Consider the following 18089-nt stretch of genomic DNA (forward strand, 5'->3'; position numbering starts at 1 on the left):
AGCCGAAGCACTCAACCAAAGAGGTCGGTCATAGTGCCAAACACAAGAAAAGAGAAACCTCGGATCATTAGTTGAGGCTAGTAGCAATCCGTAGCCCGAGGTTTGGAAGGCCAAAAGACTTTTGGGCCGATCTAGAGTAAGCAGGCAGGGGGTCCCAGACCGAGGAAGTCAAACAATTACCATTAATCGAAATGGTCTAAGACCAAGGTTGACCACCTCACCCATTCCTTAATCCACGACCGATGAAGAAGGCATCAAAGAAGTAGAAGAGAACTGAAGTTCATCTTCATGGAAGAAAAGACAAAAAAATCAAGATCGAGCTCATCATCTAAGAGTCACACATCTCGATAAGTGGAAGGGTCTAAAAATCCTCTCCACAAAAAACATTGCATAAGCTTTCAAGTTCTTCAAAATTCTTTTCTCATCATTAGAAATCCACGACAATCAGGATGACAAATTGAAAAATTGAACGTATGCAAAAATGGGGTGTCTACAAGAAATTGAAAAAAAATGGCATTTAAATCATTTCTCATTAGTTCATGAGAGAAGAACCAAGTCAAAGGACAAGTCATTAATTTAAAAATAGGGATCGAGTGGTTGCTCATCACTTAGTACCTGTTGCACTCCACCACTTCAAAAAAAACCCCTTATGTTCTCCACTATTATGATTACACTCCAAAAATAAAAAGTTACACTCTTCTTCTTTTTGAAAATCAAAGAGGAACTATTCAATCAAAGCTTCAAAAACTACAGATTCAATCTTCAAAGCTTTGTTATCTAAAAGTACGTTGAAAATATACAAGAGCTCCTACAATTGATGGGTTCTTTATCTTTAGCATCAATGTAAAATTCTTTCATGGGGAATAATTGTACCATATAAGGATAGGATGGCAGTTAAAAAATAAATAAATAAATAAATAACAGGCAATTATTTTAAAGTTGAAGTGCAATCGGTATGAGGTGACGTGCAAGTAGTTGATCCCTATAAATATATATAAGGATCTCAAATATTGACCAAAACACTAGCATTCTTTGTGACCTCAATCTTCTCTAATAAATTGACACAGACGACCTCAATACCCTCAGTTTCAACCTAAAATACAAAAAGATAGATTCTATTGCCACACCAATTTTTGCTTATGCCACCCCAATTCATATGTAAATCTCTAAAGAATTAGCACACATCTTTGTGTGGCATTAGCAAAAGTTGATGTGGCAATAAAATATCTCTAAAAAACCACTTTGATTTCTCTTCTTATAGGTAAAAGTTTTTACCCTAGTCTAAACCATAGGACTAATCTACTTTAACCTTCACCAAACCCAAAGAGTAAGATAAGATATTTCAAGTAGATGATGGAATTTTTTTTTTTTTAAATAAAATTCTAGAATTTTCTGCAAAGGATTAAGGTGAGGCTCAAAACGATGATTCAGAGATGAGGTTAAATAGATTAAATAAAATTAATTTTCCATAAAAATTAAAGAGTTTGAAGGTGATTAATTTTACAATAAAACTTAAGGATTTTTAATTATAGGTTGAAGATGAGGGTACTAAGATTTTTTTGTTAGAGTAAAATGGAAGAAGGAGGTCAACAGAGCAGAGCGATATCTCAAATATCTAATATATTCAATAAAATGTGGATAACATGGCTCATGACCTGGGTATTTTATTTTAGATTGATTGAAATGCTCTTGATTTCCACCTTAATAATCCAACACCACAACCCTCAAAATTTCATCGAAAAACTCGGATAAAAAAATTCTTTTAGATTTGATTTAAAGTTTTGAAAATGAACAACTATCAATGTGACAAATAACTTTTCTTTTTTAGTGTGAATTATGAAAAGGCCTTTGACGCTAAGATTTTTAGAAACTTGCCTAGGAAAATGTCTTTGAACGCTTAAAATAATCGTCCAAACAAAGAATGAACCAATACCCAAGATTTCGACAAACTCTTCGTATCATGGGTCCTATGCCTATTCCACATCGACAAATCACGAAAAACATGAACTATTCTTTTTAATGAATTATTTACAAATATCCGATCCTATAACACCCCACAATTTCGAGAAGCTCGTTTTAATCGAAATATCTTGTCTTATGGTAAAACAATAATTCCTCCACTCAATAAAAATTTTGGAATAACACCCTTAAAAAAAATAAAAATCTTTATAAACATTAAAAGTAATTAACAAATAAAATTTTAGCAAAATTTAAGATTTTTTAAAAGGATCTCTTAACAAAATTTTGGTTCAAATTTTAAACCATAATCAAATAGAACAAAATGGTAACTTTGAGATTCAAGCAATGAGAATAATAATTTTTTTTCTTTTTCACCCCATGTGGTGGGCCTGTTTTTAATTATTATTAATAAACCCCACTCACAGAATTTTAAAAAGTTAAAATGACAATAGCCAATTAAAAGAATTTTGAAAATTTAAAACACAAAATCGACAAAAACAAAAAAAAAAATCCTGCTAGAGTGACCTCAAGCATGAACCTCTCACATCGCACATTTTGATGTAAAAGTGGATCCACTTTCACGTCAAGATGTGTGATATGAGGTCCAATCTTGAGGTCACTTCAGCATTATTCAATCCTAAATGACCCAGCACTCTCTTGGCCGAATTATTATTACGGTCCCACCAAAAGTTGGTAAATGTCAAAATTCTGAAATTTACGAATTAAGTTCTAACAATTTGAAAATCTGTAAACCATAGTGTCGTTGGCTTCATTGCCTGTGAAGTTTCATAATTCTGTTTCCTTGGTTTGTAAACTTGAAGTTGAAGGCTTGAATGTGAATGATGCATAAATCCTCATCATTTAATGCGTCTAAGGCTTTTTGAGTTGACTCAATCTTTTAAAATAGAGAGAGGTGTTGACATGTTTGGATTATTTGAGTGCAATTATTATGACTATTATGTCAAGGCAACTAGTGAGATGCACTGATTCTCTTCACATTATTAGTCTTAATTGTCTTGAGTTTTATTGACACCATGGATTGAGTCGACTCGTTGAGTCATGTGGAAATTTTCAAGTTGCTTCCATTTAAAATTGTTGGATTATTATTATTTTGTTTTTCCTTTTCATTTTTGGTTTTGTTTCATGCACACATATAGGGTTGGAACTGAGACTTGTTGTTTTGAAAGTTATGTACTAAGCTGATGATCTAATGGCATGATGTCATGTGTATTAAATTAGCAAAAGTGAATGGCCTCCGAGGAAAAATTCCAGGAGAAATCTTGGGAGTAGTTTAAGTGCTTTATTTTTAGTAACTTTTCAGTACACATGGTGTCGTGCCATTCATTCATTAATTTGGCACATAACTTTCAAAACAACAAATATATGTTCTTTAGGTTGCATTTATTTTCTTTTTGAGATAAATATAATTATTATTATTATTATTATTATTATTTTTGCTTCATCTTGATTATTTTATGACATCCAAATTAGTTTTTAATTTAGTTGAAGTTGAAGTCAAGTATCTTATGCTAATTTGTTTGGTTCCCTCGTGGATTGATGATGAACATTTTTTTATATTTTATTGTACCATAATCTAGCATCTTTCACCCTAGTCTCTCTTTTATTAATCTTAGTGCAATTGATGGATCATTTAGAGATCGACTTTCGAGCCAGGTAGGTTCGGTGCCTAACACCTCCTGAACTCGTTATCCAACACCTTACCCATGATCTCTATCATAGACCCACCTAAATTCATTTTGATGTCACTTATTGGTTCTTAATCCTAAATTAGGTGACAACTCCTGAAATTGTATATGCACGCTAGTCGAGGCACTTTCATCTCTAACAAAAATAAACAAATAAACCCTTCAAATTTTCTCCTCAAAATCACTCATCTGCAAGCTCTTCAAACTTATTGGTCATCCATAGTTTGTCCCATAATACAAGAATATATTTGCTTTGCCCCTGCTTCTAATCAATTCAAATAAGAAGAAATCTAGAGGTGAGATGGTTTTGATTATGCTCTAGTTTAAATGGTACCCATTGACACCCCTAACTTCAACCTAATAAGAAATGAATTTTGAAAAAAAAAAAAAAAAAAGTAGTAAAATTTTGAGTAAAAAATTTAAGATTTTTTTTTATGAAAAGGGTTAAGACAAGGTTAAAAATAATGTATTGAATTTGACTGACAATGATTTGAAATGTACTCGATGTTCGAACTAATCCGATCCAAAAAATATGAAAAATTAGATTAAAATCTTAGATCCGATACAATTTCATATTAGATTCGGATATACTCCAGAAAAAAAAAATTCAATCTGAACACATTTAATATTTTTTTTATTCTTAATTTCATATAAATACATATAGATAACTCGTTTTAATCTGTTAGGTTTTTCTCAATGTTTGTAGTTTAAAAGTGAATTTTGTTTTTCAAATTTTAAATATTTTGAACATTGACAATTTTAAAATAAGGCATGTGTTGTGGGATCAGTTTTGGAATAAGGATGAAATGAAATAAATCAGATTCAGTTCACGTATTCATTAATCCGATCAGATCAGATATATGATTAAAAAAATTCGGATCAATATTGGAGTGGTACTTATCCACTGTCAATCGTAATATTTAAAGATGAGATTGAATAAATTAAAAAAATAATTTTTAGTGAAAGTGGTAGAAGATGACTATTTAAATAGAGGTTGAAGGTGATGATGATAATGATGACATTTAGATATTTTTCCATGAATCCATGATTGAAGACTGAGGTCAAGAAATATGTCATTATCTTGAAACCAGAAAGGTATCCCAATCAACCTGATAAAAAAAACAAAAGAGAAAACTATTAAGAGAGTTGGCGTGCACATTACGGTGGACAAGACATCATTTTCAGTGGGACCAACTTCTCTCACAGACAGACAGACAGAGAGGGAGAGAGGAGAGAGAGAAGTGGTGGGGGCGTTCTTCAGCTTTTGAGGAGAGTTTCGCTTATAATAAATAATTAAAAATTAAAAATATGCGGAAGACAACAGCGGAGCAAAACCACAACATCCAAAGCACCACCACTACTACCATCTCACTCTCATGCACATGTTGGACTGATTCTTCAACAATGTTAGGGTTTCCAGAGCTTCAAAACTTCTCTAAGAACTCGAGATTTATCCAGCTCTCGATCACTGTGCTTCGTTCTTCATCTACGACGACAGTGGAGGAATCATGATGAAATTGGGTGAGTTTTTTTCTTCTTTCGATCATTACTTTTCAACAACAAAATTGAAGAAAAAAGCTTTGATTTTGCAGAATTTTTTCAATAAAAGAAAGATGTTATGGTTCATGTACTTGTATTATTTTAAGGATTATTATTAGTTATCATAGATGTTTGAAATCGAGAAAAGGATGAATCTTGCTAAAGAAATTGATTGAAATGGAGAGATCTTGAACCATAATAATCTTCATTAGTTTCTTGAAGCTTTGATTCGATGAGGAATAATTAATAAGAGTGGAAGGAACTATGCACTTTTGAGTTAATCTGAATTTCGATATAGGGTTCATCGAAGAAATTGGTTATGGAAATAGAGTTGGAAACAATATTTGTTTCGCTCCCACTATCAATTACTATGCAACATTTGACAACACTTGACAATCCACTTTAACTAGTTGTTCCAATAATGTGATTTTCTTAGATTATTTTTTAGAATAATTTTACTTTATTTTGGTAGTACCCGTGGGGGTAAAATTTGGGTTGCCCTTGAGATTTCCCCTTAACAACCAACATAATGAATTACAAGAGAAATTACTAGAGATTTGTTGAGGGGTTCATTGCAAATCTGTCGAACAGATCCCCTGGTTCTGGGTTCTGGAGAGTTGTTTGACTAGATTCCAACAAAATTAAATGACCTTTACACATTACACCGTAGCTCTTTGGCCATTTTCCTCGCTCTCGTCTCCCATGGCAAAAGTTTTCTTTAAACAAATCAAAATCCCCCACTCTAAATCATGTCAATCGACACTTTAGGATTTACATTGGATGAGTTCATAAGCCTTCTAATCCGGGCCTAATGGACAAACCTTATGGCGTTTGCCACAGCAATGCGACAATGACAAGAATCCGTAGATAGTGGCAGTTGCTGAAATCAGTGGTTGCTTGGTGACAACAAGTCACTTGGGAATTGGGATGGCTGAAATTGCTTTGGTTTATTGAGCTTGAAAAAAAAATAATCCTCCCCAAAAAAGCATTTTTTGGTGATGGATCTAGAGTTTAAAAAGGGACGGTCATTGAACTCCTAGATTTAAAATTTAAGTCCATCGGTAAAAATCTCTTTTTTCGATTCTGTTTTTTTGAGAGATCATAAAATTTTATGCTTTACATTCTCATGTGGCACCTGATGGCGTATTTGGGCGTCACGTTGACATGTGGTCCATAGAGATGGATGGTCCTTTGGTCCATATAACCCCATCCCTCTCTCTCCCTATATATATAGGGGGCAGTTCATGGGACATAAGTAAAACCATATGTAAAAACAATCATTTTTCAAAATATGGGTTAGAAGTTTTGGATTGAGCTGATTTTTTGTGAGGATGATCTCTATGATGAGAAGATCATCCTCACAAAAAATCAACCTAGTCTGAAACTTCGAAATCCATCAAAAGTGGTTACTAATTATTGGTAAAAAAATCGATGGTCCACATTTTAAATCACTTTTGATAGGGTTAGAAGGTTCAGACTAGGCTGATTTTTTATGAGGATGATCTTCTCATCATAGAGATCATCCTCACAAAAAATCAGCTCAATCCGAAACTTCTAACCCATATTTTGAAAAACCATTGTTTTTACATATGTTTTTACTTATGTCCCATGAACCGTCCCTATATATATATATATAAGCTCATAACAACTTATTCTCACAAAAGTCTCACAACAAATTTTGTCCTATATGGCTTAAAAGTTTCGGATTGGGCTGATTTTTTTGTGAGGATGATCTCTATGGTAAAGAGATCATCCTCACCAAAAATCAGCTGAATCTAAAACTTCTAAGTCCATCAAAAGTGGTTTACAAATTTTCGATAAACAATCGACAGTTCACAATTCTAAAACCACTTTTGATGGACTTAGAAGTTTCGAAACTTAAGAGTTAGTGGATGTAACAGAAAGAAAGAGAATTTATATAGCTTGTTTGCAATTATCTTTGGGATAAGACTTTGGTGAAGATGATTTGTATAAATCCCAATTATGAATTTGTTGCATAAAAATATAAAAATACTTCAATAGTTTTGAAGCTAATTGGTACTTCAGTGCATGTGATTGTGTAATTTGAGTTTAAAGGATATTGAGAACATACATGACCATACATGACTTTTTTTTATAAGTAAGCATACATGACCTTTTTTAGTAAGTAAGCAGAGCATATATATATATATATATATATATATATATATATATATATATATATTATATATATATATATATCCATGGTATTATTCTATACCTTTATCAATTGTCCCCCCCCCCCCCCCCCCCCCCCCAATTTGTTCCAAGTAGTAAGGTTTTTTTCCCCTGCTGTATTTTATTTTCCTTGAAATTCTTTTAACTTTCAAAATGAGGTTTGTGCATGTATCTTACTAGTCATGTTTCTCAGGTTTTCAACAAAAAGATTCAGATTCATCCCAAGGGCAAAGTTTGGATGGAAGTTTTAGGAGGTCTAGATCTGGTTGGTATTTCATGAATGATCTTCCTGTATTTACATATTTAGTTCTCTATATTCTGGTCAAGAGTAACATCGATGCAATAGTAATTTGACTCCTTATTTGTGATTATATCCATGTATTGCTTCTTGTCCTGTTTATTATGTGCAATGAAGATCTTCACTAAGAAAATGTCGCTGCCAATAGATCTTAACTTCAATTTAATCACCATAATTTTGTGAAAGTAATTTATGAAAAACTAAGTTTTGATTCTTTATAATGATTATCTTCATTGTTCTGGTACTACAAAAGAAAGCCACAATTAGTAGGAGGGAAGTTATAATTCACAGTTGACAATATGACCTATAGTGTCTCTTCAGAGACATCCGATAAAAAAGACAATATGAACCATGGTTTAAGTTTCTTACCATCTTGTACAATACGTTCCTCCCTGTCCTGTTACAGTTACAATGTAAATGGGTTGGGTATTTATTTATTTTTATTGATATGTTTGTAAAGGGGTATGTATTGATGCATTTTGTAAAATTACTTCTAACAATTTTAATTCAGTAATCAAGCTTAAAGGGTTATATTAATTCTATAAACATCATATTTATAATCTACACATTAAACACACTTTAGTGTATGTACATGTATCGTATTGTACTGTCATCTGACACACCTTTTTCCTTCAGCTTACTGATATACTGAATGATACTGAGATTTTGCACCATGATTTGACTTCCTCTTCCAATTCCTGTAATACATTAGTTGACTTAAAATTCACTTCGATAATGCACGAATGAGCTTTTGTTTTGATGGGATAAAAGAATTTTCAGGAGTCTGTCACTCACATATGCAGGACTGTGTCAGCTCCCAGATCGAAAACAAGATTGTTCACTTCATTGGTAGGACTGGCATTGGCTTGATGAAACCGTGAATTGCAAGTATTTTTGAAAAACCACAACTATCAGATGCATAAGTGCTTGTCAGAAAAAAAAAATGTCAGAAGAATGTATGCGGCAAAAGCAAGCCAAGAAACACAGCCCATTCATGGAAGGCATGAAATTCAGGATCGATTAGGGGAACGTTGAAATGAAGTAACTTCATTTCCCTCTATTTGTAATTCCCTTCCTATTAGGCTCCACTGCTTTTCTCCAGTGGCTCCCATTTCCCCATGCTTCCTATTTTCAGGGGAACCCATTCAAATTCTTCTGCCTCTTGCATTTGCTCTCTTTAAAGTGTTTTCCCCTTTATTGGTTGAGTCATATTTCTATAGTATCTAAAAGACATTAGAACCTTAATTTTTTGAATTCAGTTGGTTTGAATCCTACACACTCCTACTCAAGGTATTAAATTTCAAGTTCAGTGTCTATTTCAGTTAGTCTAGAAGTGGAAATATTTCGATCGTTGTGGAAATTATTACAATTTTTGGAAATGACAAAAATATTGAAGAATTTTCATTGACCATGTAGGAAATGATAAAATAGACATTAAAACACACTAATTAAGTCATCAAAATCCAATAAACAACCATATGGAGTGTGAAATTGAAGATCAAACAACATTTTGCTACACATATGCGCAAGTATTCAGAACCTGGCGGTGAAAAATGATAATATTTTGATAAATTTGGGGGTCCAACTCTAAACCAATTGGCAATGAGTGGAGAGGCCTAGGTTCTTATAAGGACAGAGACAAGGCAATTTGTGTCTGATGTGGGACTAAACTCAACATGCCCTCACACGTGTGGGCAGGACTAGGCCAAAGCACGTGGAGATAAGAACTGAGTGATGTGGAAAAGAGAAAAGCCCGTTCTGATACCATGATAAATTTGGGGTCCAACTCAATACCAATTGGCAATGAGTGGAGCGGCCTAGGATCTTATAAGGAGAGAGGCAAGGTAATTTGTGTCCGATGTGGGACTAAACTCAACATATTTTACATGGAAATAATAATATTTTGTTGGAGAGGAAGCTAGACTTGAACCCACGACTTGAAAGTTGATTTGCAATGTACCAAACCAACGTAATGTGTAAAACACTGAAATGAAAAAAAAACTATTAAGTATTGCATTCCCTTGTTATTATATTTCTTGTATTTTTTTTATTAAGTAATAACATACTATTATGCTTAGAATTCATTAAAATAAAATAAAATAGATCACTAACTGCTCATAATTCATTTATACTAATGGATGAATGTTACATGCAATTTTTTATTAGTAAGTATTACTTGTGATATACAAGTTCTAAAAGCAATTATAAGTTTTTTCAAAAAAAAAAAAAAAGGAATATTTCAATTGAACTTTTCTATTCATCGAAATATTGCATTTTTCTACCTAAGATTTGATAATTTCGGTTGAAATTCACTATCCATCGAAATATTTCATGAAATGATTGTGATTTCCACCGAAATATATACAAAAAGAAACTGTTGGTTCAATTGTGTCAGAACTTGTGGAAATGGAAATATTTCAGTATATTTTGTGGAAATATGTCAAAGTTTAATCCTATGTTCCTACTTTTATTATGGTTAGGGCATTCATCTCTGGAACTCTCCTTGCACGTTTAGCATTTATACTCTTGCCATCAAGATGATGAAGTGTATGTGATGCAGGTGTCTCCCCCGATAGAAGGTCAGGAGTTTCAACTTCAAGCAAGTATATTCCTTCCTCTAGAAGAGTGTTCAAGGGGCTAAAAGACTATGCAAGGAAACTTGTCGACATTGACTTATTTACTCAAAGTCTCGAAGATTGGATTTTGGAGAAGACCTGCTCCAATTCTGTTGACAAAAAGCAAATTTTCAAATCTCCTTTTCTGATCGATGAATTGCGCAAACTTGATTATGCATTGGAGGGGGTCTTGTTTCAGCAACTCTTTCGTATGCCTTACTCACTATACACTTCTGATGATCTAAAAGAGGATGCGTATCTTGCTCTAGAAGACTTCCTACATGCCGCTATAGATGGCTTGTGGCGTACCTTTTGGCATAAAAACGGACCTCTCCCATTCTTCGTCTCTTGTCCACGTCATCCTGGATCCAAGTTCTATACTGTCGAAAAGGCAATATTGAGGGGAAGGCTTCAGAAGCTCTGTGGAGCAGCTTTGGTATCCAAAACCGGGAGTGATGTACAAGTTCAGTGGGATCAAGTAGTGGAGTTCGCGTTATTTAAGCAAGACATTCTACAAGGAAATGAATTAGGGTTTTCTACAACAACTATTTGTGAGGCCCTCTTTTATGGTTTCCACATACTTCTCTCTAGAAGTTTGAGCAAGTTCAACAGTGCTAACGGTGATTCGGTCTATTTGATGGTTCTTGATTCTAAATTTGGAGGAGTGATCAAATTTGGGGGCGATCTAAGCAAACTTGAAGTTAATTCGAGCAACCCATGTCACTCCGTGGTTGAATGGATCAAACTTCATGCCGAAGTCAGCGTTTCACCAGTTGACCGGATATGGAACAAGTTAGGGAATCCAAATTGGGGGGACTTGGGAACTCTTCAACTACTTCTAGCAATGTTTTATTCGATCGTTCAGTGGAAAGGACCACCGAGAAAATCGATAGCCGCATTAGCGGCAGATCACAGCCTTCGTCTTCAGAAGCGGATGGTTGAGTGCCGATTTATAGAGAATGGAAACGAGTTGATCCCCTCGCAACACAGTAATCAGAAAGGAGAGATTGTCGAACTTGACCATGAAGAAGATTTGTCTTTCAGACGGCAAACTTCACGTTTGAAACTAAAGCACGGTGAGATTATGCTATTGGAGGATCAACAGGAGCAGAAAGGGTTTCATATACAAGAGTCTCTGCTAGACGGGAATTGTTTGTCCTACAGTGCTGTATCTCCGGAGCACCCTAATGAGTTGTTGACTGTATACGTGGGTGCTCATCCATCTAGGCTTGAGCCATCTTGGGAGGACATGAGTTTGTGGTACCAAGTACAAAGACAAACCAAGGTATTAAACATCATGAAGCAACAAGGGGTCTCAAGCAATTATTTACCGGAAATTGTTGCCTCTGGTCGGATTTTGCATTCTGGCTCATGTCAGAAGGAGAGTCCGGGAGGTCGATGTGATCACCCTTGGTGTGGGACCCCAGTTCTCGTTACACGTCCATTTGGTGAACCACTATCATCTATCTTTGCCCGGGATGGCCCGTTTTCATCTGAGGAAGCTCTCCACTGCTGTCGAGACTGCTTATCAGCTTTGAGAAGTGCTTCGATGGCCAACATCCAACATGGAGACATTTGTCCTGAGAACATAGTACGTGTCATGGACACCAATGGGACTAGAGCGAGGTCACTATACGTGCCCATATCGTGGGGGCGTGCAGTTTTGGAAGATAGAGACAGCCCAGCAATAAACCTGCAATTCTCCTCAACCCATGCTCTTCAACAAGGGAAGCTATGTCCCGCTTCAGACGCCGAGAGCCTCATTTACCTCCTTTTCTTTGTCTGTGGGGGAACAATGCAGCAGCAAGATTCCATCGAATCAGCTCTGCAGTGGAGGGAGAAATGTTGGGCTAGGCGTTTGATTCAACAGCAACTTGGTGAGGTTTCAGCTTTATTGAAGGCATTTGCCGATTATGTGGATAGCCTTTGTGGGACGCCATACCCTGTCGACTATAACATATGGTTGAAAAGACTGAACAGAGCGGTCGATGGTTCATCGGATAGGGGAAAATTTATAGAAGCTGCAGCAACAATGAGATTAGAGGACGTGGCCGAGTCTTCGGGAACTTCTGGAGGTGGTACCAGTACTTCGTTTTCATGCTGACAAGGAGTATGGGAATTCCTATCCGATGATTTTGGGGACTTATCTAACTTTATTTTGCGATGATTCCAGTGTTTTTGGTAAGGGGTGTTCTGTTTTGTAATATTTTTTGCATCTTGATTTTCCATCTCTGCAATGTTATTGTTGATATTCTCCGTTTGATTGTTTATTTGTGTTATTCAGGGAACTTCTCACAGCAAGATATCGGAACACAGATAAAATTATCATTATCTTATTGTGATTTTTCTGTTACATCTTCCTTGGATTCTCATTTGATGCAAATTGAAATACACGCCCCAACTTTTCAGAATAAAAAGAGTCATTCATACCACCTGAGTGGGGGAACAGTGGTTCAATAACTTAAGTGTGCTCTCCGTGATTGTGAGATCGAGTCCCCACCCATGACTTTACCCAATATACCTATTTGTGATGGCAAGACATATTTGCAAGGATTAGTCTCACTTTCAAAGGGTTGGAGACACCCTATCATGTAAAAAGAAGAGAGAGATTCATGGAAAAAAAAGAGGAAAAAATATATATATATAAGCAGGGTAAATACTAGACCTTCAGACCAAATGCATTTTGGTCTGATACTATTCATCGTATCGAACAATCATTTGATATTTGTTGGTATATGTTTCCTACGCAAAAAATTCAGGCCATTGAACAAAACATATTCATCTCCATTCAATTCTGTCTTAAGGCCATGTTTCTATTAATTGAAGTGTGCTCATTAATTCGTGCTAATCTCACTGCAGTTAGTAACAAGTTCATCATAAAATCTTGAATGCAATTTTAAATGGAAACTTTCAAATCAATTTAGGGTTTTTATAAATGATTTTGGTATAGACCTAGGTTTTGAAGAGGAGAATTAGAAGAAAGCAGAAGAGAGAGGGTTTCTGGGGAAGCGCCGCTCTAGTTGCACCCACCACTGGATGTAGATGCACCTTAATAAGTTGCAACACTTTAATATATATGCCTCCCCTACTTTTTATTAGAAAATTCCTATCGTTCAGGGCTCTTCAAAGGGACTTATGAAAATTTACAATTATTTGTCCTAAAAATATATTTCATAATTTACATATATGAAATCATAAGCAAATATAAAGAAAAAGGTGATGATTTATTAAAGTTTGAAATGTGAATTGGGAATGAGAAAGAAAGAAAGATATTTAAAATTATTTCCTGTCGGGTAGATAGAAAACTGATGTCTATGCTTAAACCCAACTGGAAAAACCTAAACGCCCTTGCGTCTTGAACATCTAGCTAAGGACCCTTCATTTTTTTTTTTCTCAAATTCAGTCATCTTTAACTACTTTGGATAAAAAAAATTAACCCTTATCTTCAACCTTAAGGTAACATAGGATTTTGTATAATGGTTAGGACAAGTTAAAAAAATGATGATGAATATCATTTATAATTATTAGGTACAAATGACCCAACCCGTACAACGCGTATATAACATGTTTAATAAAAGTCTAATTTAAAAAATAAAATAAAATAAGTTTCATTTCCACCATAAAAATAAAAATATTATTATTAAAAATAAAGTTGCACAACAATAAACCAATATCTACCAACATAAATTAAGTATCATAAAATAGAAATTAAGTTTTATCAACAAAAATGTATCACAACCAAATAAAGGGCCAAGAAATAAATAAATAATTAAGAAAAATATTTTGATTTTCTTTCCCAAATTAAAAACTTAATCATTAATTATTTGAAAAATATCTTAAAATACCCTCTATATTTTATAGAGTTGGAAAAGAAAAAATATTATGAAAAAGTTATAAGAAATTCTAACAAAAAATGGATAATTTTAAAATTTCTCAAATAATTGTTGATATAGTTAAAACTACGTTAATGACAACATAACTAAATGTGTCAAAACGGATTAACCTGAACCTGGCCCATTTAATAACTATGTTAAATGGGTTGACACTATCATAATCCAAACTCAATTAGGCTTGTCCTAGACCCACTAATTTCCTGTTGTTTTCGAATTGTATTCACAAGTCAGTGATAAAATTGTCACCCCTATGGTAGACATTGGTTTATTGTTATGTGACTTTTATTTTTAATAATGGCATTTTATTTTTATGGTGAAAATAGAACTTATTTTTTTCAAAAAAAAAAAGAAAATTATTAAACAAGTTATATATGGGTTAAGTCAGGTATACCTGCTTATAAATGGATTAGGTTTGAGTTTAAATTTTTCGTACGATTATTAAATGGGTCGGATTTGAGTTTGGTAAATTTTCATAATACCCTAAGCTCAACACAACACTGACCCATTGCCACCCCTACATGAACGGATATGTCTAATTCGTGGCTCAATATTGAGGAATAAAGCAATATTTTAAATGAGGTCTATTTGATATTTAATATATTAATATTAATATAAATGGCACTAATCAACTTTCTATATATTAAAAAAATATTTAAAATCTATCCAAACATTAAATTAAGTTTTTTTTTTGTCTTTTTTAAATTTCCACCGTGAGATCTTCCAACGTGGGTTCCATTAAGATTATTTTTTCTTTGGTGATTTATGCATCCTTCCTCGTTTTTTGGTGAATATTAGATTTACCCCCATGCTTTGAAATTGATGAAATGCTTCTCTCGACGTTAGTCTTCTTAATAGATTAATAGGTAAAGACCTAAATGCCGTCGTCTTGCACATCTAGCCAATAACCCTTGATTTTTCTTCTCAAAATCAATCATCTTCGACCACTTTTGGTAAATTTTTAACCCTCTTCTTCAACTTTAAGATTCCATCTACTTCAACCTTCAAACCTTAAGTTTAGATAAGATTTTTTTTTTTTTTGAAAGTATAAAATGATAGAATTTCAAATACAAAAATCTAGGATTTTTCACAATGGTTAAGGCAAGTTATAAAATGGTGGATTGAAAATAAGGTTAAATAAATTAAAATTAATTTACAAGTGTAATTGAAGCTAAATGATTTTGGGAAGAAAATAATGTATATCTTTTTTTGGAAAATTAGAAAAAATGAATTTTTTTTTTTTGTAGAATAATCTGGGGTATGGTATAAAATGTTAGTATTACCTTGAAAACAATGAATTAAAAAAAAAAAAAAATTAAGGGTTTTGGTAAGCGGTCGAAAAGGGTATTTAGGCCTTTTTTCATTAGTCTATTAAGAAGATTGAGGTTAGGGAGGCATGTCATCAGTTTCAAACCATAGGGTACCTCTAATATTCATCAAATGCAGGATATGTCTAAATTAAATTACTTTTTTCTTTATAAACTTGAAGATTTAATAAGATTTTTTTTCCTAACTTTCAACATAAGGGTTTATTAAGAATTTATTTTCTTTTGAAAACTTCGAGCTCGAGCTCAGGAGATTTATTAAGAGTGTTTTTTTTTTCTTCAGAAATGTGGAATGTGCTATTTATTAAGAGTGCTTTTGTTTAGAAAATTCTCATCGTCAAAGACTCTTCAAAGGGACCTATGAAGAGTTCTTTTATTTTTAAGGGCCCTAATATGAACCGAGGCCTTAGACAATAGTGTCACTCGTCTTATGCTAGAGCCAACCTGCAAATACAATTCCTACCCACTTTCGCCCACCCATTTGCTTTCTCAAGAGAGTAAAAAGACCCAGACTCTAACATTCATCAAAACATGGAGAAGTATGTCTAAATCAATATTACCAAGTTATTTGTTTCGTTCGGTTTGAATTAGGGTTGTGGTTTGTAACTCTAGAATGAACCCAATTCGTAAGGGTAGGTAGAGATAATTCATTTCTTGATTTGCTTTAGTTCTTTAGCTTGGCTCGCTAACTTGGTTCGCTTGTACATATAAATAATTTAAACATAAAAAACAATATATATATATATATATATATATATATATATATATATATATATATATATATAGGGAGCGGTTCAGCAGCCCCATCATGGTGCCCCATATGGTGCCATGCATTTTTCAAAACATGGGTTACAAGCTTTGGAATGAGCTGATTTTTGGTGAGGATGATCTCTATCCTCACCAAAAATCAGCTCATTCCAAAACTTCTAACCCCGTCAAAAGTGATTTACAAAAATTGGACGGTCCACGATTCTTCAACTTGTAAACTAGGGTTAGAAGTTTCAAAATGAGCTGATTTTTTGTGAGGATGATCTCTTCACCGTAGAGATCATCCTCACAAAAAATCAGCCTATTCCAAAACTTGTAACCCCATCAAAAGTGATTTACAAAAAATGCGTGGCACCATAAGGGGCTGTTGAACCGCTCCCATATATATATATATGGAATATTAAATTAAACAAATAGAAATATAGGATACACAAATCCACAAAAGTAACCAAAATAAAATCAACAAATATTTATATTAAAAAAAATGTGAAAATTAAATGTTCATTGACTGCCAAAAAAAAAAATATGATGGAAAGAATCAAGTAGCCTCTTCATTCGATTAAGTCCATCTCATCTCTTCGAGTTTTGGTGCTTGAATCATCAAGTAATCCTTCATCATGATCAACATCCTACTTGTTGAATGGACCTTCATTATACTTCTCACCGAACTGTGCTATCGATCCAATTAAAAAATTGTTGAGAGCCGGCATGCTTTAGTTCGTTGAGCCCAATCAAAATTTGGTGGATCCGTGATTTGCTTGATTTTACGAATCCAGTCCGAATCATATCATGAACTAGTTTGGTTCGTACCGATTCATGATTTAGACTAGTACCAACAAATGGGGTAACAAAGGTCTAGATCACCAAGAAAAGAAAATGGTAGAAAGATTTCCTCTTTCCAAGGCCAACATACCTCCTACCCACCCTTGTCCACCCTTCTATTTTGCCAAGAGAGTAAAAGGACCCACCCTCTTATATGGAGGGTGTATGTCTAAATCACCAAGAAAAGAAAAAGACTAAAATGACCCTTTATCTCTTTTGAATCGGGGCGAGCTGTGCGAAAGTATTGTTCCATATCAAACAGGAAATTTTCTAATTCCTTGGCATCGCGGGCGCCACCGTAAGCTCGTGGCTCTGGAACACGCATTCTTTTCCAAAACACATGTTGATTAAAGATTTATGTCCTTTGGACTTGAAAGGGGTATAAAAATACATATGAAACCTATTGTACAAGTGACCCCGAAAAATCCCTAACACCGGATAAATAACAAGCAAAGAGCAATCTTATCAATGATAGCTAAAGATCTTGAGAGCTTAGTGTAAGGCTGGTAACGGATCGGTTCGGTTTCGGATCAGTGCCACTCCAATATCGATCCAATTTTTTTTAAATATATACTTGATTTGATCTTAACGGATTAATGACTATGTAAACCGAATCCGATGCGTTTCATTTCATCCTTAATCTAAAATCGATCCGATCCGAACACATGCCTTAATTTCAAATTATCAATGTTCACAAATTAAAGATCATATGAAATTTTAAAAAATCTAGTTTCGAACTACATATATAGAGGGGAAAAAAAAAAGAATAAATGTTTTATCTATATGTATTTATATGAAATTAAGTATAATAAAAAATTTATTGAAATATATTCAGATCGGATTTTTTCTTCGAATTGGATTGGGGTACATCCGAATCCAATCCGATCCGAAAATCCATTTTTTTTTTTATGTTTTTTGGATTAGGTCGGTTCAAACATTGAGTATATTTCAAATCATTGCTAGCCCTAGTT

At 33.9% G+C, this 18089-nt stretch overlaps 1 protein-coding gene across 2 annotated transcripts; it reads left to right on the plus strand.

Moving 5' to 3' along the window:
- Positions 1-4914: 4914 nt before the first annotated feature.
- On the plus strand, positions 4915-12666 carry LOC147404293 (uncharacterized). Of its 2 annotated transcripts, XR_015177729.1 has the most exons (4): positions 4915-5186; positions 7594-7665; positions 10259-12494; positions 12598-12666. XR_015177729.1 is itself a non-coding variant. In XM_086440169.1 (3 exons), the coding sequence occupies exons 1-3, from the start codon at positions 5174-5176 to the stop codon at positions 12415-12417; spliced, it is 2244 nt and encodes a 747-aa protein (XP_086296295.1). In that variant the 5' UTR covers positions 4915-5173; the 3' UTR covers positions 12418-12666. The 2 variants fall into 2 exon arrangements, 1 of the variants encoding a protein (XP_086296295.1); XM_086440169.1 differs by having other exon boundaries at positions 10259-12666.
- The last annotated feature ends 5423 nt before the right edge of the window (positions 12667-18089 follow it).

This window comes from Akebia trifoliata, chromosome 4 (genome assembly GCF_017979445.1).
Source record: "Akebia trifoliata isolate Shusen 1 chromosome 4, ASM1797944v1, whole genome shotgun sequence".
NCBI lineage: Eukaryota > Viridiplantae > Streptophyta > Magnoliopsida > Ranunculales > Lardizabalaceae > Akebia > Akebia trifoliata.